General features: G+C 49.1%; 7 protein-coding genes across 7 annotated transcripts; 3 read left to right on the top strand and 4 right to left on the bottom strand.

Annotated features, from left to right (window-relative positions):
* Nucleotides 1-1311: 1311 nt before the first annotated feature.
* Nucleotides 1312-3126, top strand: HEX1 (woronin body major protein; the record flags this gene model as incomplete). The annotated part of the gene is made up of 1 exon (XM_049254157.1): nucleotides 1312-3126. The coding sequence occupies one exon, from the start codon at nucleotides 1312-1314 to the stop codon at nucleotides 3124-3126; it is 1815 nt and encodes a 604-aa protein (XP_049106810.1).
* Nucleotides 3127-3814: 688 nt separating this feature from the next.
* On the bottom strand, nucleotides 3815-10195 carry DCK1 (Deoxycytidine kinase 1; the record flags this gene model as incomplete). The annotated part of the gene is made up of 1 exon (XM_049254156.1): nucleotides 3815-10195. The coding sequence occupies one exon, from the start codon at nucleotides 10193-10195 to the stop codon at nucleotides 3815-3817; it is 6381 nt and encodes a 2126-aa protein (XP_049106809.1).
* Nucleotides 10196-12297: 2102 nt separating this feature from the next.
* Nucleotides 12298-13130, bottom strand: LOZ57_005123 (uncharacterized protein; the record flags this gene model as incomplete). Its single annotated transcript, XM_049254155.1, has 3 exons — nucleotides 12298-12345; nucleotides 12398-12889; nucleotides 12948-13130. The coding sequence occupies 3 exons, from the start codon at nucleotides 13128-13130 to the stop codon at nucleotides 12298-12300; spliced, it is 723 nt and encodes a 240-aa protein (XP_049106808.1).
* Nucleotides 13131-14622: 1492 nt separating this feature from the next.
* Nucleotides 14623-17080, bottom strand: SEC3 (GTP-Rho binding exocyst subunit; the record flags this gene model as incomplete). Its single annotated transcript, XM_049254154.1, has 3 exons — nucleotides 14623-14742; nucleotides 14793-16816; nucleotides 16885-17080. 3 exons carry the CDS (start codon nucleotides 17078-17080, stop codon nucleotides 14623-14625), a joined length of 2340 nt encoding a protein of 779 aa, XP_049106807.1.
* Nucleotides 17081-17579: 499 nt separating this feature from the next.
* LOZ57_005121 (uncharacterized protein) lies at nucleotides 17580-18978 on the top strand (the record flags this gene model as incomplete). The annotated part of the gene is made up of 2 exons (XM_049254153.1): nucleotides 17580-17645; nucleotides 17707-18978. The coding sequence occupies 2 exons, from the start codon at nucleotides 17580-17582 to the stop codon at nucleotides 18976-18978; spliced, it is 1338 nt and encodes a 445-aa protein (XP_049106806.1).
* A 396-nt stretch (nucleotides 18979-19374) lies between these two features.
* LOZ57_005120 (uncharacterized protein) lies at nucleotides 19375-21281 on the bottom strand (the record flags this gene model as incomplete). The annotated part of the gene is made up of 2 exons (XM_049254152.1): nucleotides 19375-20098; nucleotides 20152-21281. 2 exons carry the CDS (start codon nucleotides 21279-21281, stop codon nucleotides 19375-19377), a joined length of 1854 nt encoding a protein of 617 aa, XP_049106805.1.
* A 638-nt stretch (nucleotides 21282-21919) lies between these two features.
* Nucleotides 21920-23400, top strand: LOZ57_005119 (uncharacterized protein; the record flags this gene model as incomplete). The annotated part of the gene is made up of 3 exons (XM_049254151.1): nucleotides 21920-22046; nucleotides 22122-23207; nucleotides 23264-23400. 3 exons carry the CDS (start codon nucleotides 21920-21922, stop codon nucleotides 23398-23400), a joined length of 1350 nt encoding a protein of 449 aa, XP_049106804.1.
* Nucleotides 23401-24045: the final 645 nt, after the last annotated feature.

Genomic DNA, 24045 nt, shown 5'->3' with positions numbered 1-24045 from the left:
CGGCGCACGCGGTGTTGGAGGATCTGGCTGGCGATAGACGCGGCTTGCGACCCCGCCAGAGAGGCGATCTGTCAGCTGGAGGCGATTATTGGCGCGGCGTGATGAAAGTGCTTGGAGGTGGAGATGGACCAGCAGGCGGCGCGAGGGCCCAAAGCCCAGCGCTGACGGCGTCAAAGCCAGCACCGGCCCAAGACGGGGCGACACGACAAAACAAGACGCCGCAGATGAACAGGGGAGCGAGCACGCCGCGCCAGCCGATGCACATGGTGCTTAACTAGCCAACTCGTCAAGCCAGCGGTTGTGCCCCTGATCGTAGCAAGTCACGGCCCGCGTGTTCGTTCGCGAGTTATTAGTTCCTTCGTGATTCCGCGCGCACCCTTTGCTGCCCGCCTCTCGACGTTTGCCGTCTCGGGCACGAGCCGTGTGCTGACAGGCCGCCATCGGAGCGGATGAGTTGACGGCGGTTGGATTACTGTTCGATCTGTGTGCCTTTTGTACGAGTATGTATGATAGCTAATTATGCCTCTGAGCGATTTCTCGGCGTGCTGGGGGCATTTTGGATGGATGGCGGGTTGGGCTGCTGCAATGATCATAATAATCCTAACACAGCCAAGTAGTCAATATTAGTCCATTCCTTGCGAATAAGACACTGCACGGCTCGGGGATATTGCCTCGCCAGTCAGACGCGCGCGAGTCCGGCGGTGGTTGAGTTTCGGGAGGCCGCCGGGCGAGCCAAAACTCCGCGCTGAAACAACCTAATCGAGGCGGTCCGCGGGAGATGAGCGATCAGCAGTAGGGAGAGTACGAAGTAGAATACGGAGTAATAATAATAGTCATGAGTAGAGCCGAGCGAGTAGGGTAGAATAGAGCAGAGAGAGAGAGAGGGTGTATTTCATCGAGAGAGTCGGGCCGCAGACACGGACGGCGTCGCGTGGAGCCGGCAGGGATGGCATACGAGCGCATCACGGCGTAGTTAATCGTGATAACCAACTCGCTGCTGAGCTTCTCGCCCGCCTCTCGCGCTTCTCGACGATCGCGGCGTTACATCCGCTGCTGCTGCTGCTGCTGCTGCTCGTCGCTGCTTTGACGGCCCGTTCGCGCGGCCGTCCTGCCGGCGATTCCCTCTATAAAGCGCCCTCAGTCGCCTGGCCCGTCGCGGGCTTCATCTTCCTTCTCCTCCTCCTGCTCTTCTCCGCCTGCGCTTGACCTGCTATTCCTCCTCCTCCTCCTCCTCCTCCTTGATCCTATTATATATCCCCCGCTCCCGCTGCCTACCTGCTGTCGAAACACCGCTGAAACGCGCCGTGAGCCATGCTGCTCCCTCGCGCCGCCGCCCTCACCCTCTCGCTCCTCTCCGCGCCCCTCCTCTGCCTCTCCGTCGCCGTCAACCCGCTGCCGGCACCGCGCGACATCCAATGGGGCTCGTCGGGCCCGCTGCATCTCGAGTGGGCGCTGCGATACAACGGCCCGCTGGACACGGACGTCAAGGCTGCCTGGCTGCGCGCCTGGGCCACCGTCGTCCGCCTGCGATGGACGCCCGCCGCCGTCGAGGCCCCCATCCCGACCTTCGCGCCCTTCCCGCCCTTCAACACCACCACCACCAGCAGCAAGACTGACAAGCGGGATGCCCCCCGCCGTATCCGCAGCGTTGATGTTAAGGTCGAGATGGCCGATGCCGACCTGCAGCACGGCGTCGACGAGTCCTACACCCTGACCATTGCCAGTGCCTCCGACAAGATCGAGATCGTCGCGAAGACCAAGTGGGGAGCCCTGCACGCCTTCACCACGCTGCAGCAGCTCGTCATCGTCGACAAGGGCGTGCTGGTCGTCGAGCAGCCCGTCACCATCAAGGATGCGCCGCTGTACCCTGTGCGAGGCATCATGGTCGACACCGCCCGCAACTTCATCAGCCTCGACAAGATCTTTGAGCAGATCAACGCCATGGCCCTGGCCAAGATGAACGTGCTCCACTGGCACATCACAGACACCCAGTCGTGGCCCATCGAGGTGCAGTCCTTCCCCCAGATGACCAAGGATGCCTATTCGCCCAGAGAGGTGTTCACGCCCGCCGATGTCCGCGCCATCATCGACTACGGACGGGCTCGTGGCGTGCGCATCGTCCCGGAGATTGATATGCCGGGCCACTCCGCATCTGGCTACAAGCAGATCGACCCCGATGTCCTGGCCTGTGCGGATTCCTGGTGGTCCAACGACGTCTGGGAGAAACACACCGCGGTCGAGCCCAACCCTGGCCAGCTAGATATCGCCAACAACAAGACCTACGACGTCGTCGCCAAAGTCTACAAAGACATCAGCAGCCTCTTCTCCGACCACTGGTTCCACGTCGGCGGCGACGAGCTCCAGCCCAACTGCTTCAAATTCAGCAAACACGTCCGCAACTGGTTCCAGGCAGACCCCTCGCGCACCTTCAATGGCCTCCTGCAGTTCTGGGTGGACAAGACCCTGCCCATCATGCACAAGGACCGACCTAACCGCCGCCTCGTCATGTGGGAAGACATGCTGCTCTCCAAGAACATGCACGCCACCAACATCCCCAAGGACGTCATCATGCAGTCCTGGAACGAGGGCATCGCGCACATCAAGAACCTCACCACCCTCGGCTACGACGTCATCGTCTCCTCCGCTGACTTCATGTACCTCGACTGCGGCTTCGGCGGCTGGGTCGGCAACGACCCGCGCTACAACGTCATGGAGAACCCCACCGCCGACGTGCCCAACTTCAACTACGGCGGCAACGGCGGCTCCTGGTGCGGGCCCTACAAGAGCTGGCAGCGCATCTACAACTACGACTTCACCAAGGGCCTCACCGACGCCGAGAAGAAGCACGTCCTGGGCGCCATCGCCCCGCTCTGGTCCGAGCAGGTCGACGACGTCGTCATTTCTGCGAAGTTCTGGCCCCGCGCCGCCGCCCTGGCTGAGCTCGTGTGGTCCGGCAATCTGCGCAAGAACGGCACCAAGCGCACCACGGAAATGACCCAGCGGATCCTGAACTTCAGGGAGTATCTCGTTGCGAATGGTGTCATGGCCGCGCCGCTCCAGCCCAAGTATTGTCGGCAGCACCCGCACCACTGCGATCTGTTCTACAATCAAACTGCCATTTCCTAGCTTTCATGAAAAATATTTGATGGTTTTTGTTTTCCTTTCAGTTCTTCACGATCCTTCGGTATCAACTTACCTCACTGGTACCACCATTTTTTCTTTTTGCTTCCTTATATTTGCCTGTATACTTATGAACGTTGATATCCTTTGGTTTTGATTGGGTTGCGTCCCCTGAGCCTGGCGTTTTACGTGGATTTAGCATAGAAAAATAATAAACTAACTACATTAATTTCCATACTTCTTCGATTGGTCTACCGAAACGATAAAAAAATGTATATATACTTCGAAATTCTTTTATGAAATTACGGCTTACTAATCTATGGTAATAACACCCCCTATTGAACGAATGTAGAAAGAAAGAATGGAACAAGGAGCGAAGGGTTCAAGCACAGGGGAATAAACGCGGCAAATATACCACCGTTAAAGAACCGGCCAAACAATATATGCAATAATATAGTATGTGTATACAATGGCAGCTATGCCAGAGATTCAGAATGTGAAGGAATAGAATCATCAACATGATGGTATCAAATGTGTGGGCCCAAGGCAGAGGTAGATAAAGGAAATATCGTATCTAAACCAAGGGTCAAAAAAAGGGGCATAAAGTGCATTGAGAGAAACTATCTTCAAGAATTTCTTGATCAAAATAAAGAAAGAAAAGAATATCCTTAAGAATAAGCTCAATTGAATCGGATTATTCCTCTCGCAAGGCTCCTCCCAGGTGGCCGTCACGGAAATTCATCTTGCTAGCCTTTCGACCCACTTTCAATAAGCTGAATCGCTTCTTGACGGAGTCCCGCATGCCGCCACCAACGCTTCCCTGTTCGCTGGCCATGCTGTGCGAAGTCTTCGGGCGCGCGGGCGAGCTTCTCTCAGACGTCACGGGGCGGCTGCTGCCACCGTCGCTCGTTCCGTTTTGCGGCGACACCCGCTGCACGACACGGTTTGGTATCGAGCTGGATCTCTCCGGCTGGTTTTGGTTTTGCTGCGCCGCTCGGGACTTGTTGGCTCGCTCCACGATTCTCTGCTGCGTGGTGCGCATGTCTTCGGTGCGGGGACTGGCGGGCAATGTGGTTGGTGTTGTTTGGGGTACGTCAATAACCTTCTCGTTGTTACTGAAGAAGCTTCTCCGTTTTTTGCTGCTGTCACTCTTCGCACTGCGTGATTGACTGCGATTTCTATTCCGAACTTGTGAGGCCTCCCGATCCCGGTCTGATATTCCGCTGGTCGAGCCTGTAGCTCGAATAGAGCCCTTGACAGGGTTGCTATGATGACTGGCGGCGTCATCTAGTCGACCTAGGCTTTGTTGAGGCGCTATGACGGAATTAGTAGCCGTAATGTCGGGACTGGACGCGTGATTCGATCGTTTAAACAAATTAAGGCTCAATCGATTGCCAATCGGGGCTTTCTCAAGGAAAGGTCTTGGAAGACTGTCGCGCGACATTCTCGACTCTGGTTTCGGACTGGCGACATGACTTAATGGCGAGCGTGGTGTACATCCATTTATTGTTGGCTCAGACTGAGGGCTGAAATGAGCTGGAGATCCAAATTGTGGTTGCTGGGAAGGGGAATTGGCCAGAGATAGGAGTTCAGGGGCAAAAGCAGCTTCTAATCGTTGTGTGAGCTCAGCTCCCGTAGCTTGATATGCAGGGCGTGAATATAGCATAATGCACCGCTTAATTGCAAGAGCATGGTCAACTAGGGCTACCGTCAGTGCGTTAGTCAGAGGATCGATAGGCGCCTGCGGTTTGGAATCCTCATCATCCGAGTCGTGATGCAAGTCTTCATCGTCAGGCAAAAATTGTCGATACTGGGCTACGCAGGTGGGCGTCATTGACTCAATGTCGAGCATATGACCCAATACCTCCGTCAAATTCGTCATATTTGTATCATCGCCAGACACCACTCTCTTTTCAAACATCAGCAACTCCTGGGTTTTCCTGGACGTACGCTCAATAGCCGTCTGCAAAGGAGTAAGGGTAATCTCTTCATTTGCTACAATTTCACTCCGCCTCAAGACATTAGGAAACGGCTCTGCCGTGGTGAAAACCGTCTTTGAAATCCACTGCTCTTTAACATTGGTGCCTTTCATATTCTTTTTCGACGTAACGGAAAATGTTGAAGTAACAGCCGTTAAAAGATGTTCCCGAACAGACTGCGGGACCTTCGGGCGTTGATAAACTGGATGTTCAACATCTTTGTGTACGCTGACAGGAGAAATCTGTAAGTATTGGCCCTCGAGATTTTCGATCTCCCCTGTGAAAATGCATTGAGCACTCGGGTACTGTTTCTGCATACGATCCGTGAAGGTAGCCATATGGTCCAATGGTGACCCCTCAAATATGTACTGTTTATCTCGCAATGTAGTTGGAAATCCAAGACCCTTGAAAGTAACACGGAAGTATCGCGGAACTAAAATGTCCTCTTTAACAATTGCCTCATAAATTCGAGCCATAGACGCCTGCGTTCTTGAAAGTTTTGAGAAGTCAATAATTGTATGTTCATAATGGTATGCAAGTTCTCTGTAACATGAGAGAGCGTGGGCCCAAGCTTTTCCATCTTCAAAAAATTGGATAATTTCGAAATATAATGTTTCCTTGCGCTCGAAAGCTGTCTGTTTCGGGAACGGTGGTTTCGAAAGTGAGGGCACGGTTCTTGAAATATCCCAATCATAGAGGTCGGCGTGGAATTGAAGAGCAAGCCCGGCTTCAGTGTGATTGCGTGTGGTAGCCTGGCCCTTTGCTAGTTCATGGACATACCGGATGAAAATATCTTCTCGTTCCATGTCTTTCATGAACTCCATGAGCTTAATCGTGTTTAAGCTCTCAGTGATATTGCCATTGTGAGAGGCTACTAAAAGATCCAACAGCTCATCCACAGTTGCGATGAGTTCCTTTAACGTGACCATTAGCTCCGCATCCGAGGCGCCCGAGGGCGTTTCGAATAGCCCAAGTAATTCAGTGATAAACAGCTTTTGGGTTATTCCTTCGTGGAACTTTTTCGTTTTGAATAGTTCATCCAGACTTGATATTATTTCCGCTTCGACCATAGACAAATCCTCGTTCAACTGCCATTCACTGACAATCATAGTCTGTAAAATTTCCACGGCAACACGTCGAGGGCCTTCATGCACACTGAGACACAGCTCGATAATAGGGGCAACAAGACTTGGAACGTATTGAACTTGGTAGCCCCCTAACTTGCTTAAGCCGTACCGCGCTCGTTCTTCAGCAGTGGTATCCCAGCCAATGCATCGCCAGGTTCTCTGAAGTAGCTCTGCACCATACTCTCGCACATCGCCTGCGATTTTCCACACGGCTCGTCGCCTCTGTTCTGGGAAGGTCTCCAGCGCCAAGGCATCGCTAGATACCACCTTCAATAGTGTCGTGAAGAAGAGTTTCCATAGTTCCATATCGAAGGTATCAGCCTCATCTGGGGCAGGAAGAAAATATTTTATCAATATCGAGGAAAGATCGTCGAGACTTTTAGTAATAGACTGATGATGATAAATATACAGACTTAGCCAAGTCGCAGGATAAGCTTCGCAGTCAAGGATGGATCTATGACTGTTGAAGGTGTGAGATAGAAACACTGCCATCTCATCTTGCGATAACGATAGTTCCTTGGGCCGTTGGATTTTTGACATTACAGCAATGATGGCGGAGAGTTCCACAAGTGCCTCGTCAAATTTTTGCTTCGTTTTTGATTGCTTTAGTTGGAATGGGAAAGATTTACTAAAAAGCAAGGAAAGCCAGTCGCTCTCCTCAACGCCTTCGGTCACAATTGCACAATATGAGGCCACCGCCTTGGGCATGTATTCGAAGAGCTCGGGGCTAGGAGTTTTTAACTGTTCCGCCACAACTGACGAACAGAGGCGAACCTGGTCTCTGTATTGGTCAGTAACCTCTGAAGTTTCTCCCCAATAAGGTGCCAGCCATTTGATGCTTCTGGGGATTAAAAGTTTCCTCCTATCGGGCTCTTCGAACAATGGCAATCTAGTATAGTTCAAAATCAACACGAGTTTATAGAGAATCAGCATGTTCTTCACATCCTTGCAGGCATCCATAAAGCTGAAGGCAATGTCAGAGATTTCATCTTTCGTTAGAGCATTCGCAAGCTCAGGAAGCCAAGTATGAAAATGTTGTACAGCCAAAGTTTTACTGCCAACGAGATTCGGAGCTGGGTTTTGCATTAGTGACTCCACCGATTCAAATATCGAATGCAGGTCGCGGTTGAACGTCGACTGAATGTTCGTTATGCCAATGCACTCTTCCTTGGCCTTTTGTTGGCCCCTGGCATTGATGATGAACTTTAAGATATGTCGTCCAACCTTGAAGGCGGCGCGAAGATTTCGAGCTTGCTGTGGATCAGAAGTACCTTGGAGCAGACGTAAAAAGCTCCTGATCAAACAAGGAGTTGCAAACGGGAAACTGAATTGTTGTTCCGCATATTTATCAACCAAGGGTCCTAGGTTAAAGCGACGATCGTGAACAATACCGAGAACGGTGACCAAATCTCTAAAAATCAAATCTTCAAACTCCTCGTTGCCAGCATGCTCTACCATAACACCAAACAAGGCATCGAAAACATCACGAAGATGTTTGACGATTTCGATCTCCGGCACAAAAATCACCCTCCGCAGGAGCTCCAGGAGTTGCGTGGCAGGCTTTTCTTTCCAATTTATGAGACCAAGCAAAATCTGGTCTTGGGAAAATTCAGTACTACAGAGTTCAGTTTCGAGTACTAATGTTGCTAATGGACCTGTCACGGCTTCATCTTTTGCCGATTCGTTCTTCCCTAGCGCGCTCCATGGAAGTGACAAGTATGAGCCTTTCCCATTTTCAACAGTTGACGTGCACTTATCGTACGCGTGGAGCAGCAGGCAGTGCCGTCCATCTCGGATAAAAGCTTGTTGGTCCCATAGCGGAATCCAGCTTAAAGCAAACGGAAAATCGGGAGCATCTGCAACGCTCATAATCAAGTGAGAGCCTTGGACTTGATCCGATGGAATATTCAACCTAATGGTTTGGTTCCAAGCGGAACCTCGTTCTGCAACGGCTGTTCTCCAGGCCGTTAGCCCTATGGAGTTTGAGGAAGGGTAAATACAATGCTCAATTCTTTCCCCCGAGGCATTTCGTGCTTCGAGAGTAAGCTGTAGGTTTCGCAGACCGCTCGTCTGGGGAACGGGGACTTGTCCATTTATCGGGTGAGAGAGAAGAGCATCCTGGGAAATATTCGCTTTTGACAAAGTAAGATAAATATCGGAACGAGGTTTCGTAGGAGCCGCCGGAAAGCCAATTCGTCTCGTCCTGGTAACATTATGGAGCAATGTTGGATTGTTCCGAATCAGGCTCCCTGTATCCTCGCTCGCGAATGGGTGAAGGTTTACGTGGACTCTGGAAGCGCGATAACATCTGCCGTACCTGCCGGTTGGGCTGTGTAAAAAGGATCGCAGAACATTGTCGAATCCTTCGGTGTAATTGTCCTGCTCATCGATGACACCCAGAGGAGCCCATATATTGATAATCTGGTCAACGTCCTTGCCTGCTCTAAGTACAGTGCCAACTTCTAGAACGCCAACGCCAATAATTCGCAAAATTGACGTCTCCTTGGTCGTTTTCTCGGTTCTTATAGAAGCACTGGTCGAGTCTCTCGACCGTGGCGGTCCCATGGTGTCATTCTGATCAGGTTGCGGCACACCTTTAGCTTTTGGTCCCCATATCATGCTCCGCCTTCCCCTTAGGTTACCTTTGCCAACACTGTTTAGAACTGGATTGGATTTATTCCCCATAGGGCCGTCCCGAGAAGGCGCCCGAGAATTAGAAGCTTGAACTTGTCTCGTAATTTCATGGCTTAGCACTTGCACAACAAGATAAAGGTTAGAATCAGAAGCCGAGCTATCTCCAATATCGGCAGCATTCAACCCTGTGAAGAGAGTTTTTAGACTACCGTTCTGGGACATGGAAGCAAATGTTTCTGCGGACGGGATATTGACAGAGTATGTTTCCGCTAATTGCTTCATGTCGCCTTTTGCGGTTCGAGACCAGAGGCTTAACGCCAAAGATACCGAGCCAGCCTTGGTTCCTGTAACTCCGTTCACTTCGCAAAGAACATGGTGCAGCGAAACCGTATCTACTTGTGGTTTTGCCTCACCATCAAGCATGCTCATTTCGGATTGTAGCTTCGCCAGTTCTGTAGCCGAGTCGTCACCTATAAGCAACCGCCCTCGTTGTTTCGGATCACGCACAATAACGTCTCCAGTTAACGTTTTATTTCCCCGTACCAAATTCCAAACCGTTTCCTCTCGAAGTGATAACCGTTCCTGGGCGGTCAAGACGTTGTGAAGAAGCTGTCGTCGTGCTAAGTCTAGCTCTAGAACGATATTCGACATGTTTTCCAGTGCATTGTACTGTCTCGCCAACAGAAGCTCATGAATATTTGTAGAGTGCCATTCTCGTAGACATGATGCGATTTCGTCCACTAAAGGCTCTGAGAGTGATGTGGGTGTTTCGTCCCCGATTTTAAGCATTGGAACTGGGGCGGGCGGTTTGGGGGCATTCGGGCCGCGGGAGCCCGTAGAGCGAGGAGTCAAGGCAAGCGATGGTGATCGTATGGGAAACGCCGAATGTCGTTTTCCGGCATCTTCGTCTAATCTAATAACTGTTATTTGAGAAGTTTTTCGGGGAGATGAATCTTTTAGGCCATTCGGTTTGTCGGCGTCCTCGCCATTAACGGGGCTCAAATTTCCGTTGACTTGTACCACCTCCACGTTTGTCACCCCATTTTCTTTATTTTTATCCGCTTCTCCAAGAACCTCACGGACTTCGACGCAATTCTTGGGAAATATCCCGGAAAATACTCGAGCTTCCAGCGTCTGTCCTTTGACACTTGTGAGGCCTGCCAATAACGACGGCGGAGCAACCAGATACCCGCGATACCATGCTCCATCCTTGCCACCTTGCTCAATTATGTATAACTCGTCTCCGAGTTCGAGGGGTAGGTCTGCAGGCGAGGAAGGCTGAAACGGGTAGACGGCGACCGCAAATGCAATCCGGGGTAAGGGTTTCCAGGGCATGGCGACAGAGGGGTGAGAAGCATAAATCTATTCGTAGCAGTAGTCTATCCACTGAAAAAAAAAATATGTAGCAGGTACTTCTGTTGGTTATGCGGCGTGTAGGGCGGCATGGGATGTGAGGTCAGGGCCACGATGCCGACTGACGCAATTGCCCAACAAGTCAAGCGGAGAAGCACCTAGTAGTGTGAAATGTCTGGGTATCAGTCAGCTCTTCTCTCTGGTCAACAGGTTGTCAATATCCCCTGGCTACGCTCGTAGGACGTCCGATGGATGGGACGCTGTATGGCATACATACAGTGGATACACCAATTAATAGCGGCAAATCATCATGTAGGTGTTACGCCGGCGTTTAGAGGATAGGCTGGGGCATCATTTGCCAGAGTCGAGCTGAAGGATGGCGTTTGCTCACAGCCCAACAGCGGCCACAGCGGCTGGGTGGGAACACGCTGGGGAACAGGCGAAAGGGGTAGCGAACTTAAACGCGGCTGCTCGGAAAGCAGTGGTGACGCCGGAACAGACCCAGACAACTGACGCACTTTAGGGCTCGCGGATCAAAAGCAGAAACGTCCAGCACGAGCCAGAGGAAGCCAGCGGAAGGATGAATTAGGCCCCTGGTCCCAGAGGAGGAATTTCGAGATGGCTATCATTGCCCAAGCTCGCCATCGCCAAGCACGCTGCCACGCTAACGCGCCAGGGCTCTGTCTAGTCTATTCCGTCGCGCTGCTGGCATCGCATCGCTTGAGCGGTTGAGATACGGCATACTCTGTAGAACATATTTAAGTAGTTGGCTACTGAGAGTATAGAGCTTGGGTGGCTAAATAACTAGTTACAGGCGCTGCGAAGTTGGTTCCCACGCGCTCTCTTTTCCCGCAGGCATCTCCGGCCGCAGCCGCAGCCGCAGCCGCGAGAACACTTACGGAGTGCTGCTCTCCGAAGCTCAATCCGCTGGGGCGCTATTGACCTGTGTCGCGCCTCTGGACCGCGTTCCTAAGCTTGGGATTGGGCTTCTCATCCTATTCGCCCTGGCTGCTGCCACTGTCGTCGTAGTCGTTCGATGGCCGCGGTCCCGCCGCCCGAGCGCTGCATTGGCATCCGAGGTGGTGTAACCCGCCACCTGGAACTAGCCAAATCACCAGGTTGGGCCCAGCTATCGCCTCGTTCATCAGGGAGAGCCCGGGCTGGAGGTACGGGGATTTGGGGGCCGTCGTGTCGCTAAGACGAAGCTCATGATTGCCCAACGCCCCGCCAGCCTCCATATCCATGCCGAACCCCACAACGGTGGCAATAGCCTTTGGATCAGCACGCAAAGTAAACGGTGCTTTCAAAAAAGAGAGGCGTGCCTTCATACAGACTCTTTGCCCAGACATTCGAACCAGAGCCGTCGAACGGCCGTTCAGAAAACAGCTCGGCCGCGGGAGAACAGAGGTCGTATCGCAGCACCAGCCTAGCGAACCAAACACACAACCCGTGTTGCTCACCAATATCACTAGTTATACGCCTATAAACCTCCAAGGGGACCAAAACACAAAATACCCGTGACTTTGCCAAGCCTCCTACTAGATAGCAAGCGAGCCTTCAATACGTACATCCAGAGTCGGTTGCGCCGTGCGCTGAGAACTGGTTTTCAGAACCTCGCACTTCAGCTTGCGGGCCTCCATCTTACGCCGGTCACGGTCGATATAGGCGACGCAGCGACTATTATCGACAACTACCGGCCAGACACTGCATTTTATGTCGTAAATTCCTCGCCGAACCGCTGTCCCGGCAATCTAAAAGTATCATGGAAGTAGGAAAGTAAATATAGAGCATCACAAGCAACAGCAGAATGCAGGAAATATATGCAGGTCCTTTCTCAAGTCAATTTCTATTTGAAACAGCACGGAGCACGGTACGGATAGATTCTGTCCGGCACCGAATTAATCCCGGTTAAGAGGTTAGATGCAAATGGGAACTTGTTGGCTGCATAGGCTACACCGTGGGAAGCAAGGGGACCCGGGCATTTAACTGTTCTTCTCGGCCTCTGGTACCTTGGGATGTTGAGTGCAGCAAATGACGACTGGCAGCTTTTGTGAAAAGTAATATAGCTTGAGAAGTACTTATTTCTAGTAGAACCTTGTATTTGGTGGGAGACCCTTCCTCTGGTCTTCTTCCTGCGGGCATTGTCAGCCTTAATACAACAGCTAGGGTAGAGAGGTGACAAACAAGCAATGAACCAAAACTTTCAACCACCTCTGTTTCGAGATCGAGCCATGGGCGTTGCCTCTTTCCAACAGGGTAAACAATGGCAACATCAAAATCAACCCACATAACTCTCTCAGGGTCACCCGGAATGATCAGGATGTTCTTTGGATAAGGATCATTGTGCTCAACCAAAGCCGAATGAATTTGCTGGATGCCCAACACAGCATTATGCATACGCTCTGGTGTGTAAGTGACACAGTTCAATGGCTGAGGTTTTGGCAGATACTCGATTAAAATTGCAGATGGGGTATTGATATCGTGCAGGAACTCGTTGAGGTGAGGAGCATATCTTGCAGGATCAATAGTTGGCATATAACCATAGAAATCTGGTACATAGCCGGTATTGCATATTCCAAACTGTTTTAAACGGCAGTAAGCTCTTATCTCGCAGCGAGCACGGTTTAAGTCACGAATACAGTCGGACGCGTATCCCGGATCCCCATTATTGTGGAACTGTGGCCGAATAATGGTTAGAAAGTAAGATAATATTGTCATGTAGAGAACACCATACGACTTTCAGGACCCGCGGTTTGTAGGAGTAGTTGACATGAAATATCGATGATGCCTCCGAGGTTTTGAGGCATTCCACAAACTCCAGATTCCTGGGATCAATGAGGATCTTGAAAGCATCGAATCCCGCCTCATCACAGTAAATGGTGTCTGCCTTCGTCAAACAATCGAAACTCTTTGGCATGGATATTCAAGATAGTTGGTGAAATCTTGAAAGAATTGAGTAGAAACTCATGTGGCAAACACGCGAAGCAACGATCGCAACACCTGCTATTGGCGGGCGAATCTCATGAACAGACTAGGAGGCTTGGCAAGGCCACGGTTAATACAAAGATGACTTCTACTCTATAGATTGCAGTTTTATAACCAGGTTGCTAAAAAGCAGCTGTTCACCATATGGAGTACGAAGTACTCTCCGCTACACTCCATATGCTCACTTTTTATATCAGGTCTCCTGGCCCGGATTATTTGGTCCCTTGAAAGAGCCATCTGATACGGCATTAACAGTTGCTTGTCCACCGACAAGCTATTAGTATCACGTCCTTTGAGCTAACTAGTCGATAAGAAATCAGTGCCGTATCCCGTGCTCACAAATCTTCTGCCATTAGAAAAGCTTATATGTATTTTTTGCGCTATTAACCGTGTGAAGTGCCATTCCAGCTCTGAGCAATCAAAAGGAGTGTCGAGCGACCTAGTATTTTCCTTAGTTACCGGGAGGAAAGCTAACCGACATTATCGACCTTTTTGGATCACCAGAAAGAGTTGAGTAGATAAGTGATGCCTCTACCAATCCACCCGCATTGTTCTCGTGAGTCTAGCTGGCCTTTAAAGGCAGCGGAAGGCATAACTATATACTTTCACTCCAAAAATGCCATTCACCCCGACATTGGCTGTCAATTTTCTTATCCAAGACGATGGCAGGCTTGCGTTGGTTCATTTTGGAGCCTCAAGATAAACGGTTTCATGCCACAAGTAGCATATTCAACAAATCACCAGCGCCTGGTGCATCGAAAGACGAGACAAATTATTGAATGCACAATAAAGAATGAAAATTTTGCCCTTGGAGCCCTTTTATACGAGAAAATTGTTAGTTTTCGACTGTATCCAGACCAAAGCAGTGAAATTATCCGGCTAGTATTGTTTAAACAAGAGTTTCCCGCCCTGAATAATCTACCTAGATACTCCAGTGGTTATTCGCCCCTGCTGGAAAAGGAACATACGACAGTGCTGATCAATTCTCATGTCATATACGTCCAGCGCGATCTTCTAGCCCTTCCCCACTAGGATCGATTACAGTCGAGTAAGGATATAAGAGCAGAGTACGTACTCCATAAGTAGGCACTCGAGCTTTAACCTATTATGATCACTTAGAAAGGGTTCGTGGCGCGGGTAGAAGGCAAGTAACGTAAAAATACAATCCTGTACAACACATGGTTTGAAATATTATCATAAAGAAGAAAATAACAACATGCATGAAAATAATGATGTATGACATAAAATCAACAGGCAGCGCTTACGCCAATCCACCAACTCCCAAGAGCTCCATATACAAAGTTTGAAATGCAAGTCGTCTTGAAAAAACATAGGAATTAGAAAATTTCAGCCAATATAGTACCAATATGGTATAAATATGGTAACGAATGAGAGCTGGTTATATCTGTAGACAAGAGATTCTACTAAAATCGTGCTGGGGCTAGTACATTCTGCAATTCCATTTGTAGCAGCTTTTGATTCGAAACGCGGACCTGAAGGCCATCGGCTTGGGATTCGATAAACGTGACGTCGTCTGCGAGAGTCTGGTTCCTGTTAGTCAACAATATAAGCATTTTGAAAATAAGCCACTTACACTAAGCTCATGGGAATACAATGTAAGAAGCGCATCGAGCTCCTCACATTCTTGAATCGTTTGATCGAGTAATTGTCCCAATTCATTAGCCTGGCCTTCACGGAACTCAAGGTGACCAAGCCAACTACTGGCTTGCACCCTGCCAATTTCTCTGCGAATATCCGCCTCAAAGTCCTCGGCCCGCTTGTCATCTTTAAGTTTTCCGTCCCACCCGAGGTCTGTTAGTATCTGATCAAACTTCGCCCCACGGCCCTGGAGGACATTGTGATCAATGCCAAGGGAATTGCAGTATATGGCGCTATTGTCTTCCCTAGGCTCGGGGCGAGGTACGGGCGATGCGGGGGGCTTTTTACGAGTGGCACGTTCAGCGCGTTTCGTCTTAGGAGGGGTCGCCTTAGGCTGTGATTTGAAACGCCCCTGAGTTTCTGCAGGCTCCTTCGACGGGGTATCCTTTACAACTTCACTGCTTTGCATCCTTGAAAATGGTGCAGGCACAACGCTTGTAATGCCATCAGGTTCGTTGCCCGACTTCTCTTTTGCCGCCATCAAACGCTCCGCAGCGCCTCCAGCTCTGGGTTTAAAGGCACTATAGGCTGTAGCAGCCTTTCGAAAAGTGTTGGCAACGTCCTTGCTAGCCTTTTTCTTTACCATTGGTCCAAGCCCTGGTCTGTGTGTCTCCTCCTCTGGTGGTGGGGACGGGTCCTTTTTAATTTCAACTTGCAGAGGAGCTGGCTCAGCGGGTGGTTGTCGACGAGAGGTATCTGTATCGGCATTGGGCATGGAGGATTCGAATCCAACCTCAAACGCGGTTGTTGACACGGGAGGAAGGGTGGGGATAATGTTAGATTCGTTAGACACGTTGCTTCCTCTAGAGGGAGGTAGTTCTCGAGAAGGCGCAGAGTTTGCAATTGGTGCAGCAGTCATCTCGTCCATCTCTGTACGTGGACTTCTGGATCCGGAACTTGCTTTTGAACCAGCAGTTGAGGGGCGTAGTAAGCCTGGCGAGCCGTCCCGCCGTCCAGCTTGAGGGAACACTCTCTGCTTTAAGGGCTCTAAAGGAGAGGCACTTTCAGGGTCTAGATTTCGTCTGTTTCTGTCACGCAGACTTCCTTGGTCTTCAGAAGAGATAGAGCGAGGAAGGCCAAAACCCTCACCAGGTGACTGCACTTTGGTAGTACCGTCCGTGGATATAGGTGCCAGGTGTTTTCTTGAAGCTGATTCATTTGTAAATGAGGTAGTAGGTGCGTATTCTGAGAAAGGTGATTCGATTGTCTTGGATGAGAGGGCTTCTTTTGATGGTGATGTTTGTAGAACTTGAGGTGTAGCGAAAGGGACTCGCATTCTCTGCATTTGTTCTTGGCTAGGCTGATTTCGCATGAATGGTTCCCTTGAAGGTTGTCTTCGGGGTTCCATAGGCCCATCGCGACTTGGAGCTCGATTTGAAAGTGGTGACTGTGTGGGATTTGCGAGGGCTGATGGAGAACGAGATCCAGGGAGTCGCTGATCCTGCCTCGCGGCGTTCATTTCTGGTTGTTTTGGGATTTTAACGGATTGAGAACCACTGGATGCACCGCCAGTAAGTATTTCTCTATCTCGAGAATCAAAGCCGACCAATGCTGGCAACTTCCCACCAGTGTATTTCTTATATATCTTGACCAAACTTCCAATAAAAAAGTCCCGCTCTTTAGGTGTATCTGACTGCCAGTAGTAAGGCTTTGTAATAGTAACAATAAATCCGACATTAGACGCCCATTGTTTTTGTTGCTGTTCGACAGGATTTGATGGCACGGAGTTCTCATAGGTTTGTATACGAGCGAGGTCATCAAGCATCCACGTCTTCCCGATTGAAAAGGAATGGTTATCATTTTCTCGTGCTTTGTGCATTCGAACCCTCCCTGATTTTCGAACAGCGATAATTATTATCCTTGGTTTCTTGGTATCAGGCGAAGAATCCGGGGGAGGAGGACTCGAAGGATAGCTTCCATCTTCCATCACACGGATATGAGTAATATATGATTCGATAACTAGTAGGTGCAGATAGTGTTAGCAAGACTTCTGGTGCATGAAAGCGTATTCTTAGAACACAGTATACCTGACCCATCCGGCTCTTTCTTTGAGAAACAGCTCTGGATGATGCGTTGTTTTTCATCTTCGAATTTCTCTGCTCGCGACATCGCCGATGTTCCAGGCGCTAGGTTTCCACCATTGCGAATTTCCCCTCCAGGTCGACGACCTTTTTGCGGCGACAAGCCCGCGGGGAGCCCGTGAAGGCGATCGCGGTTACTCATTGTATGTAGATAGGAGCCAGGTTGTTGGATTGAGAGGTAGTACTGAAAGAGATACAGAATATGTAGTCCATACTCTAGACCACTGTGTTAGATAATGGCATGGCCAAAAAGAGCTCATAGCACTGGCTGTTGGTTGCTGTCTTACCAGCTGCAGCCAGGTTGTTCTCGTCTAGCCGCTTGTTTGCGGACCTGTTACGCAGAGGAACGGGCGGTCGCTGACTCAGCAGACTGGTCGTTGGCGAGCGGCGTATGGCAAGCGGCGCTTGGTGGGGCACGCTCCTAACCAATAGTAGTGGTAGCATAAAGCTTGGCAAGAACCAATCTTTCGGTCTATGATTGGCCAGGAACTCACGGGAAGCGCGTGCGGTCGCCTTCCCCAATTGGGTTAGCTCAGGTCTCTAAATTCTGTTTTTTCGATATTTTTTGTGAAAAAAGATATCAACTCTGCGCACTTCCAGAATTCTCTTTTCGGACTCTTTTTTGATATTTTTGACCTGCCATGAGTCCAAAGAAAGCCAAGGATTCACTAATCTCGAAAATGGTGGGAAAATCTAGGAAGAAAGATGTATGTTGACCTGACCCGCGGTACCTTGATATTGACTGACAAGTGAAAATTTATTGAACAGGCGAAACACGCTCGCAAAGACCAAACCCCCTCTATATCTCCCACACTACTGGCAATTATTGGAGACTTCTTGTCTACCAACGGCTTTTCTAAAACCAAAGCAGCATTTGACGCTGAACTTAGCACAGTCGATGTAGTTGACAAGGTCAAAAAAAAGGAAGGGTCGAAGATAGCCAAAAAATGCCCCTCCATGGTTGATGTGTTCACGGGCTGGAAAAAATATGAAGCCAGGAATGCCCACATAAGAAAATTAGCATTGCCCTTGACAACCGATGACAGCGATGCTGATACTGAGTCCACGACCGAAACCAGTGATTCTGATACTTCTAGCACCACGAGAAAATCGTCCAGCCTTTCTACCATTTCGAGTAGCACTAGCTCGTCTAGTTCCTCGTCCAGTAGCTCTTCTTGCAGCTCCTCCAGTTCCTCCAGCTCCTCCAGCTCCTCCAGCTCGTCCTCCGGATCCTCCTCCTCGAGCGAGAGTAGTTCCGAAGACGAAAAAGATAATATTAAAGAGAGATCGAAGTCGCTAAAACGAAAACATGAGTCCTCGTCTGAATCTTCTAGCTCTGATTCCGGCTCAGAAGTCCCATCGACAAAGCGCCGCAGACGAGAGCAGTCACCTAAGCCTGATTCACCAGTTGATTCGTCCGTCGATTCGTCATCAGCCTCTGATTCTGACACTGGCTCTTCCAAATCTGATTCAAAAATACCGCCTAAAGCTGGCGCCATAGAGAAGAACGACGAGATAGAGAATATCGCCGCAGACTCTCGCCCCCCGAATTCTAGCGACGACAACGACGACAGCGACTCTTCATCTGCATCTTCAGACGATTCCGACTCGTCTGTCAAAAGTAAAGAGAATACGGCCGGCGCCAGAAGTCGGAGGCTATCTGGAGAATCTAGCACAACTTTGCGTGGCACTTCTGCTGACTTCTCCAACGCCTCAAACGAAAATTTGAGTAAAGAGATGAACAATGGTGTTGTCGCTGCTACCGATTCTACACCTGTTTCAACGCCTGCAGACCCGACCACCCCTCACCGTATTCACCGGGGTGCGAAATCTACTCCCCTCGCAATTGCCAGTGAACAACCCCATAATCATCCGTCGAACTCGTATGTCTCATATGCCTATGCGGATCGTGCTCATCAGGATTTGTCGGTCACGCGTGGAAAGGGTTTTACCAAGGAAAAGAATAAGAAAAAACGAGGATCCTACCGCGGAGGACCTATTGATATTGGGCCTGGCAAGGGTTTCAAGTTCGAGGATTAAATAGAAAAGCAAGCGAAGTCGATTTTCAAACCATACAGCGTGTGGCATTTAGCAACAATAGGTATTCCAAGTCTTTTTAATTCGGGAAGCTTGGTATTTGTTACTCACTGGGGAATTTATGAACTTTTCAAAAAGCTGGTTAGGTGGTTGGACGTTTCCTGGTGATTTTATTTTTATTGTTTCGTGCAAGACCGCTTAGCGAGGAGTTTCTGGCTTGCCTTGACAATTAGACTACATCCTCTATCACAAAGATCGAAAAATTTTGCCTTTCTATTCCTCTAACTCTATAGTGTTTAGTTGCTTCAAAATGGTACCCTGTGCATTTCTATAATTATAACTTACACTTGCAGAATTACTATTCAGCTTTAGTCGTCCTTTCAGGGCTTTATCATAAGCTTATTCAGCTCCACGGGACCCTGAGATCCACGGATGATACCATCTCTGATCCCAGCAGGGATTTTTAACATGGGGTGTACTTTTGATCCCGCGGTATTCCTTTTCTAGAGCCATATAAAATGGTGATTGCAGCATGAGTTTTACATTTTTCTGTCGGTCACGCGGCCATGGGCGCTCATAGCAAGATAAATCCATAGGTAGACAGTCGACACCACCGAGCGGATCTAGTGCCAAATCCAGGTTACGATGGTACCACTCTTTGTGCTTTCCTCCCAAATCATCTGTAGACACAACATCTAGACCTATGACGTTATCTTCTAGACCAGCAAAAATGGTAGATGATGATGGGGAGGGGTGAGAGATCGCGTATATGGGCCCCCGATAACGGTGGCGTGCGCGCAAAAACGTTCCCATTCTATTTGGAATGTTTTCGATTCGATTTGAGAGAAATATGGATATATCCTTCTTCGAAAGTTGTTCGGCGTTGGACTTGATTGCGGGGCTGCCATATGCCTCCTTCGTCGGTAACATTCCTTCTCCTAAGTAGGCATCCGTATAGCTATAACGCCCCATACGCATATCAAAAATTTTTAAAAGGGCATTCATAGCGCCACCAACAACAAATCGTTCATGGCCAATTGATTTGATACTATACGTTGGGCTGTCATCTACTGTATCTTCAAAAACCGTCACCACATGTCTCCGAGCCCGAATGTCGTGCAACCTAGAAGGCCTGTTAGAAAGCAAATTCGAAACCAGTCATATTAACGACCTTGCCTTGTTTCACTATCTTCTCGACCGGTTAAAAAAAGGTCCCCAGGGCTCCCACCGGTTATATGCGTTGCTGTCAACGGCTCAATAGTAGTTGCTTTCAGTTTAAGTGGCATATCGCGATCGATAATGCCCAAACACCGATGCATCCTAATTCCATCAGGAGAAAATTCAAATATTGAAACTTGGCCTCGGAGAGCGTCAAAGCTAATAGCGACTTTATGTTCACATAAAATTTTTGAGCATTTATACCTCCCGGTCTCATTTGTTACAGGACCCAGGGTTGCAAAGGGAGAGACGTCCTTGTCCTCGGTATCAACATTGAAAAATGAAATGGTTTTTCTATCCATGGTGGCGGAGAGTACTTTTGAAGCAGGGCTTAGGTCACTGCCATCGAGGTGTTTCCCACGGGCTAGATATCGCTTCTTAATTTTACTCGTGCCGTATTTGGGAGAGACAAGCATTTGAAGAAGTTGACCATTTCGGCGGCCAAATATGATATCCTCCTCGTCGCACCATTCTGTACAAGAGGGTCGTAACACATGAAGGCCAGAAATATCATCCCAGCTATCAACACCATGCAGATCGTTGAATTTCGCCCAGATAACATTATCCTGGGCAGTTCCGCTAACTTTGTGTCTATACAGCAATGATTGGGGTTCGCATGGGGGGTGACTTTGGAGATGCTTCCGACCAAAATCTTTCACTCGTATCATCAAGTCTGCTCCTGCACCCCACACGAGGACCTCTTTCCTAGAGCACCATGTATTGCCATACCATACTTCGTAGCTATCGAGTACGGGGCGATATCCTAGGGTAGGGCGATCCGTCCTAATAGTCCTGGGATGTCCAATGCGGGTAGCATTTTCTGGGGGCAAAATAAAACGAGCAATTATGGCATTTCGGTCAAAGGCGCGAGTCCGCGACGTCAGAGCACGGGCTGCATCCTTCCAAAAGGGCGGGGTGTTAATTGAAGGAAACCGGCTTTGCACAAAGGCCTGTAGGATGCGGTAATTGTCTGCAGATATTACATCGTGCAGCCGGCGGCATGTTCTTGCTAGGTTGGCCAAGGTCTTGAGATTTGGAATATGTCTAGCGACTTGGTAGATGATTTCTGGCGGTAAGTCCGACAGCATTTGGTTCCCTATCGCGGTTCATAGACCCCTCGGAGTAGTTATTGTGGAAGATTACTCCGTGCGGAGTACGAGTTGGGCCCGTCGTCAGAGCCGGCTCGGAGTTAAAAATTGATCGCCGCCGGATGTACAACGCCCAGTTTGGGAAAAGCTAAGTCCGACGGCGGTGACTAAAAAACACGCTATCATTCGCTTATCGCCGAACCAAGACCTCGAAGCACTGTTGGCGCATACTTATTAAAACCACTGGGGCCCAGTGGAGAAGATGCCGAAGTTCGGCCAAGTTGATATGTGGACGAGACGCTTTGGTGCCTGTTATATCGGTCTTACCCCACAAAGTCTTTTAACTACTAGAGAATGCGCCCTCCACGATGCAGATGGAAATCCCTCTCTCCAAGCGTGACTGACCTAGAATTCAACCCCTATCCCTATGGCACTCATATCACCCCTTTCGCTGGCGATTCTGGCCTTGTGCGCAATAGTTTGCGTCATCTATAAGTTCATTATATACCCTGCTTTCTTATCTCCTCTCTCTAAGATTCCTAATGCCCACTTTACATCGTCTATATCTCCTCTATGGATCCTATGGAATCGCTTTCGGATGAGAGGGAATAGAACGATACACAGGGCTCATCAAAAATATGGCCCTATTGTTCGACTTGCTCCCAATGAGCTCTCTATCAACTGCGTTGATGGTGGCATCCGCACAGTGTATGCAGGCGGCTTTGAAAAACATGATTGGTATCCAAGGGTTTTTGGCTTCTATGGGTACGTTTCTAGGTATGGGAAGGCAAAGCCGCATCTAATAAGCCCGTAGCACCCTTAGCATGTTTTCGATGGTAGGAAGCAAGCCTCATTCACAGCGCAAAAGAATGATGTCAAATATATATTCCAAATCGTACTTACAAAGCTCTCCACATCTTGCTCGGATATCTCGAAAGCTATTGTTCAGTCGATTGTTCCCTATTCTCGAGAGGCATGCGGATGCAGGAGACAGTTTTGACGTCTACGAACTAAATAACGCCATCACGATGGATTTTGTGACGGCGTATATTTTTGGATTGCCTGCAAGCACGAATTTTCTAGAGGATGTTGCAACACGGAAGCATTGGATTCACGCTTTTCAGTGCCGCAAGCCATTCGAGTTTTATTACCAAGAGGTCCCGAATTTCATTGCTTGGGCTAATTACCTCAACATCCCTGTTATCCCAAGGTGGTGTCGGGGCGCCAATGACTACATGGAGAGTTGGGGCCTTGAGTTATGCGACAATGCTGATAAGTATATGTCGTCGACAGATATCGAGCTCGAACCTATTGTCTACAAGCAACTCAAACTTTCGATGCTAAAACAACTTCCAGGAAACTGCAAGGAACCCCTGGACGAAGAAACCTCGAAAATGCTCCGAATTGATGTTGCCTGTGAGCTATACGACCAACTCACTGCCGGCCACGAGACCAGTGCGGTTGCTTTGACCTACCTCTATTGGCAATTATCAAAATACCCTGATTTGCAGCATGAGCTGCGCGAAGAACTCAGGCAGCTTTCACCAATTATTCAACCACCACTGAACGACCAATCCATCCCGGATCTTCCCTCACCGAAAAGTGTTGATGCCTTACCACTATTGGATGCTATTCTCATGGAAACTCTTAGGCTGCACGCTCCTATTCCAGGAATTCAGCCCCGCATAACTCCTTCTCCAACTTCTAGCCTCGGCGGATATGACAATATCCCTCCGAACACGAGGGTTAATGCTCAAGCATATTCGCTGCATCTCAACCCCGATGTTTTTCCCGAGCCGGAGTCCTGGCTCCCAAAACGTTGGTTGAAGCCAGACGGCTCGCCTGAATTGGACAATATGAAACGGTGGTTTTGGGCTTTTGGGAGTGGTGGGAGAATGTGTGTTGGAAGTAATTTGGCGTTACAAGGTATGCCCCTTAAAATATCACTTGATAAATGCCGACGAATCCTGATACTATTTTAGAAATGAAATATGTCATTGCAACTATATATTCTAATTATACTACTACTATCGTTGACGATGAGGGAATCGAAGCGATCGACGCATATACAGTTCACCCAAAGAGCAATAAGTTGATCTTAAAACTCCAGCGTGCTTAAGCCCCCTAGGGTAACAGTTTAAGGGCTGTTCTCTGCTAGTGCCATTTCCAGAGCAGGGACTTCTCTTTTTCTAAAATGAGCTTTCTGATCAGCAGTGCCTGCTCAACACCAACTCTTTCCAAACTTGCAACAACTATTTATAAGATAAACACTACCTAGAAAATAATATTACATATTTGCATTTGTAAAATGGCCAAGGTATCTGTTAAAATAATGTACACAAGTATTCTTGTCAGCGATAAATATAAAGAGGTCTTCGTTTCTTCTAGACAGAAGACCGAACGATTCCTCGCCATCAAACTCCAGTGTATGCTAAACTGTGCATTTTCTGCGTAGAATTCGTACATTTTGATATTCAGTAAGCTCTGCCTAGCGCACAATGGTGCTTTTGTTTTCATAATAGCGACGTATGTACGCCCCCAATGAAGCTCTATTCTATCATAGGACAGAGAAACATCTAGGAACGCCCCTTCCTTGGACCGCAGATCTGAGGAAACAAGCGCATGAGATGATAATTGATCTGGCTTTTTTCGTTATTTTTACGCTCCTATAGTATAAAGTTGAGCCGGTTAGTTTCAACTGAGGCAAGATCGCAGGAGGCAGGATGATGCCTGGATCACGTACACGTCTGTCGAGGCAATTTTT

This window comes from Ophidiomyces ophidiicola, assembly GCF_022830035.1.
Source record: "Ophidiomyces ophidiicola strain CBS 122913 chromosome Unknown scaffold_24, whole genome shotgun sequence".
NCBI classification, from domain to species: domain Eukaryota; kingdom Fungi; phylum Ascomycota; class Eurotiomycetes; order Onygenales; family Onygenaceae; genus Ophidiomyces; species Ophidiomyces ophidiicola.
The sequence above is the reverse complement of the archived record's forward strand: the minus strand, read 5'-3'. Positions and strand labels throughout refer to the sequence as shown.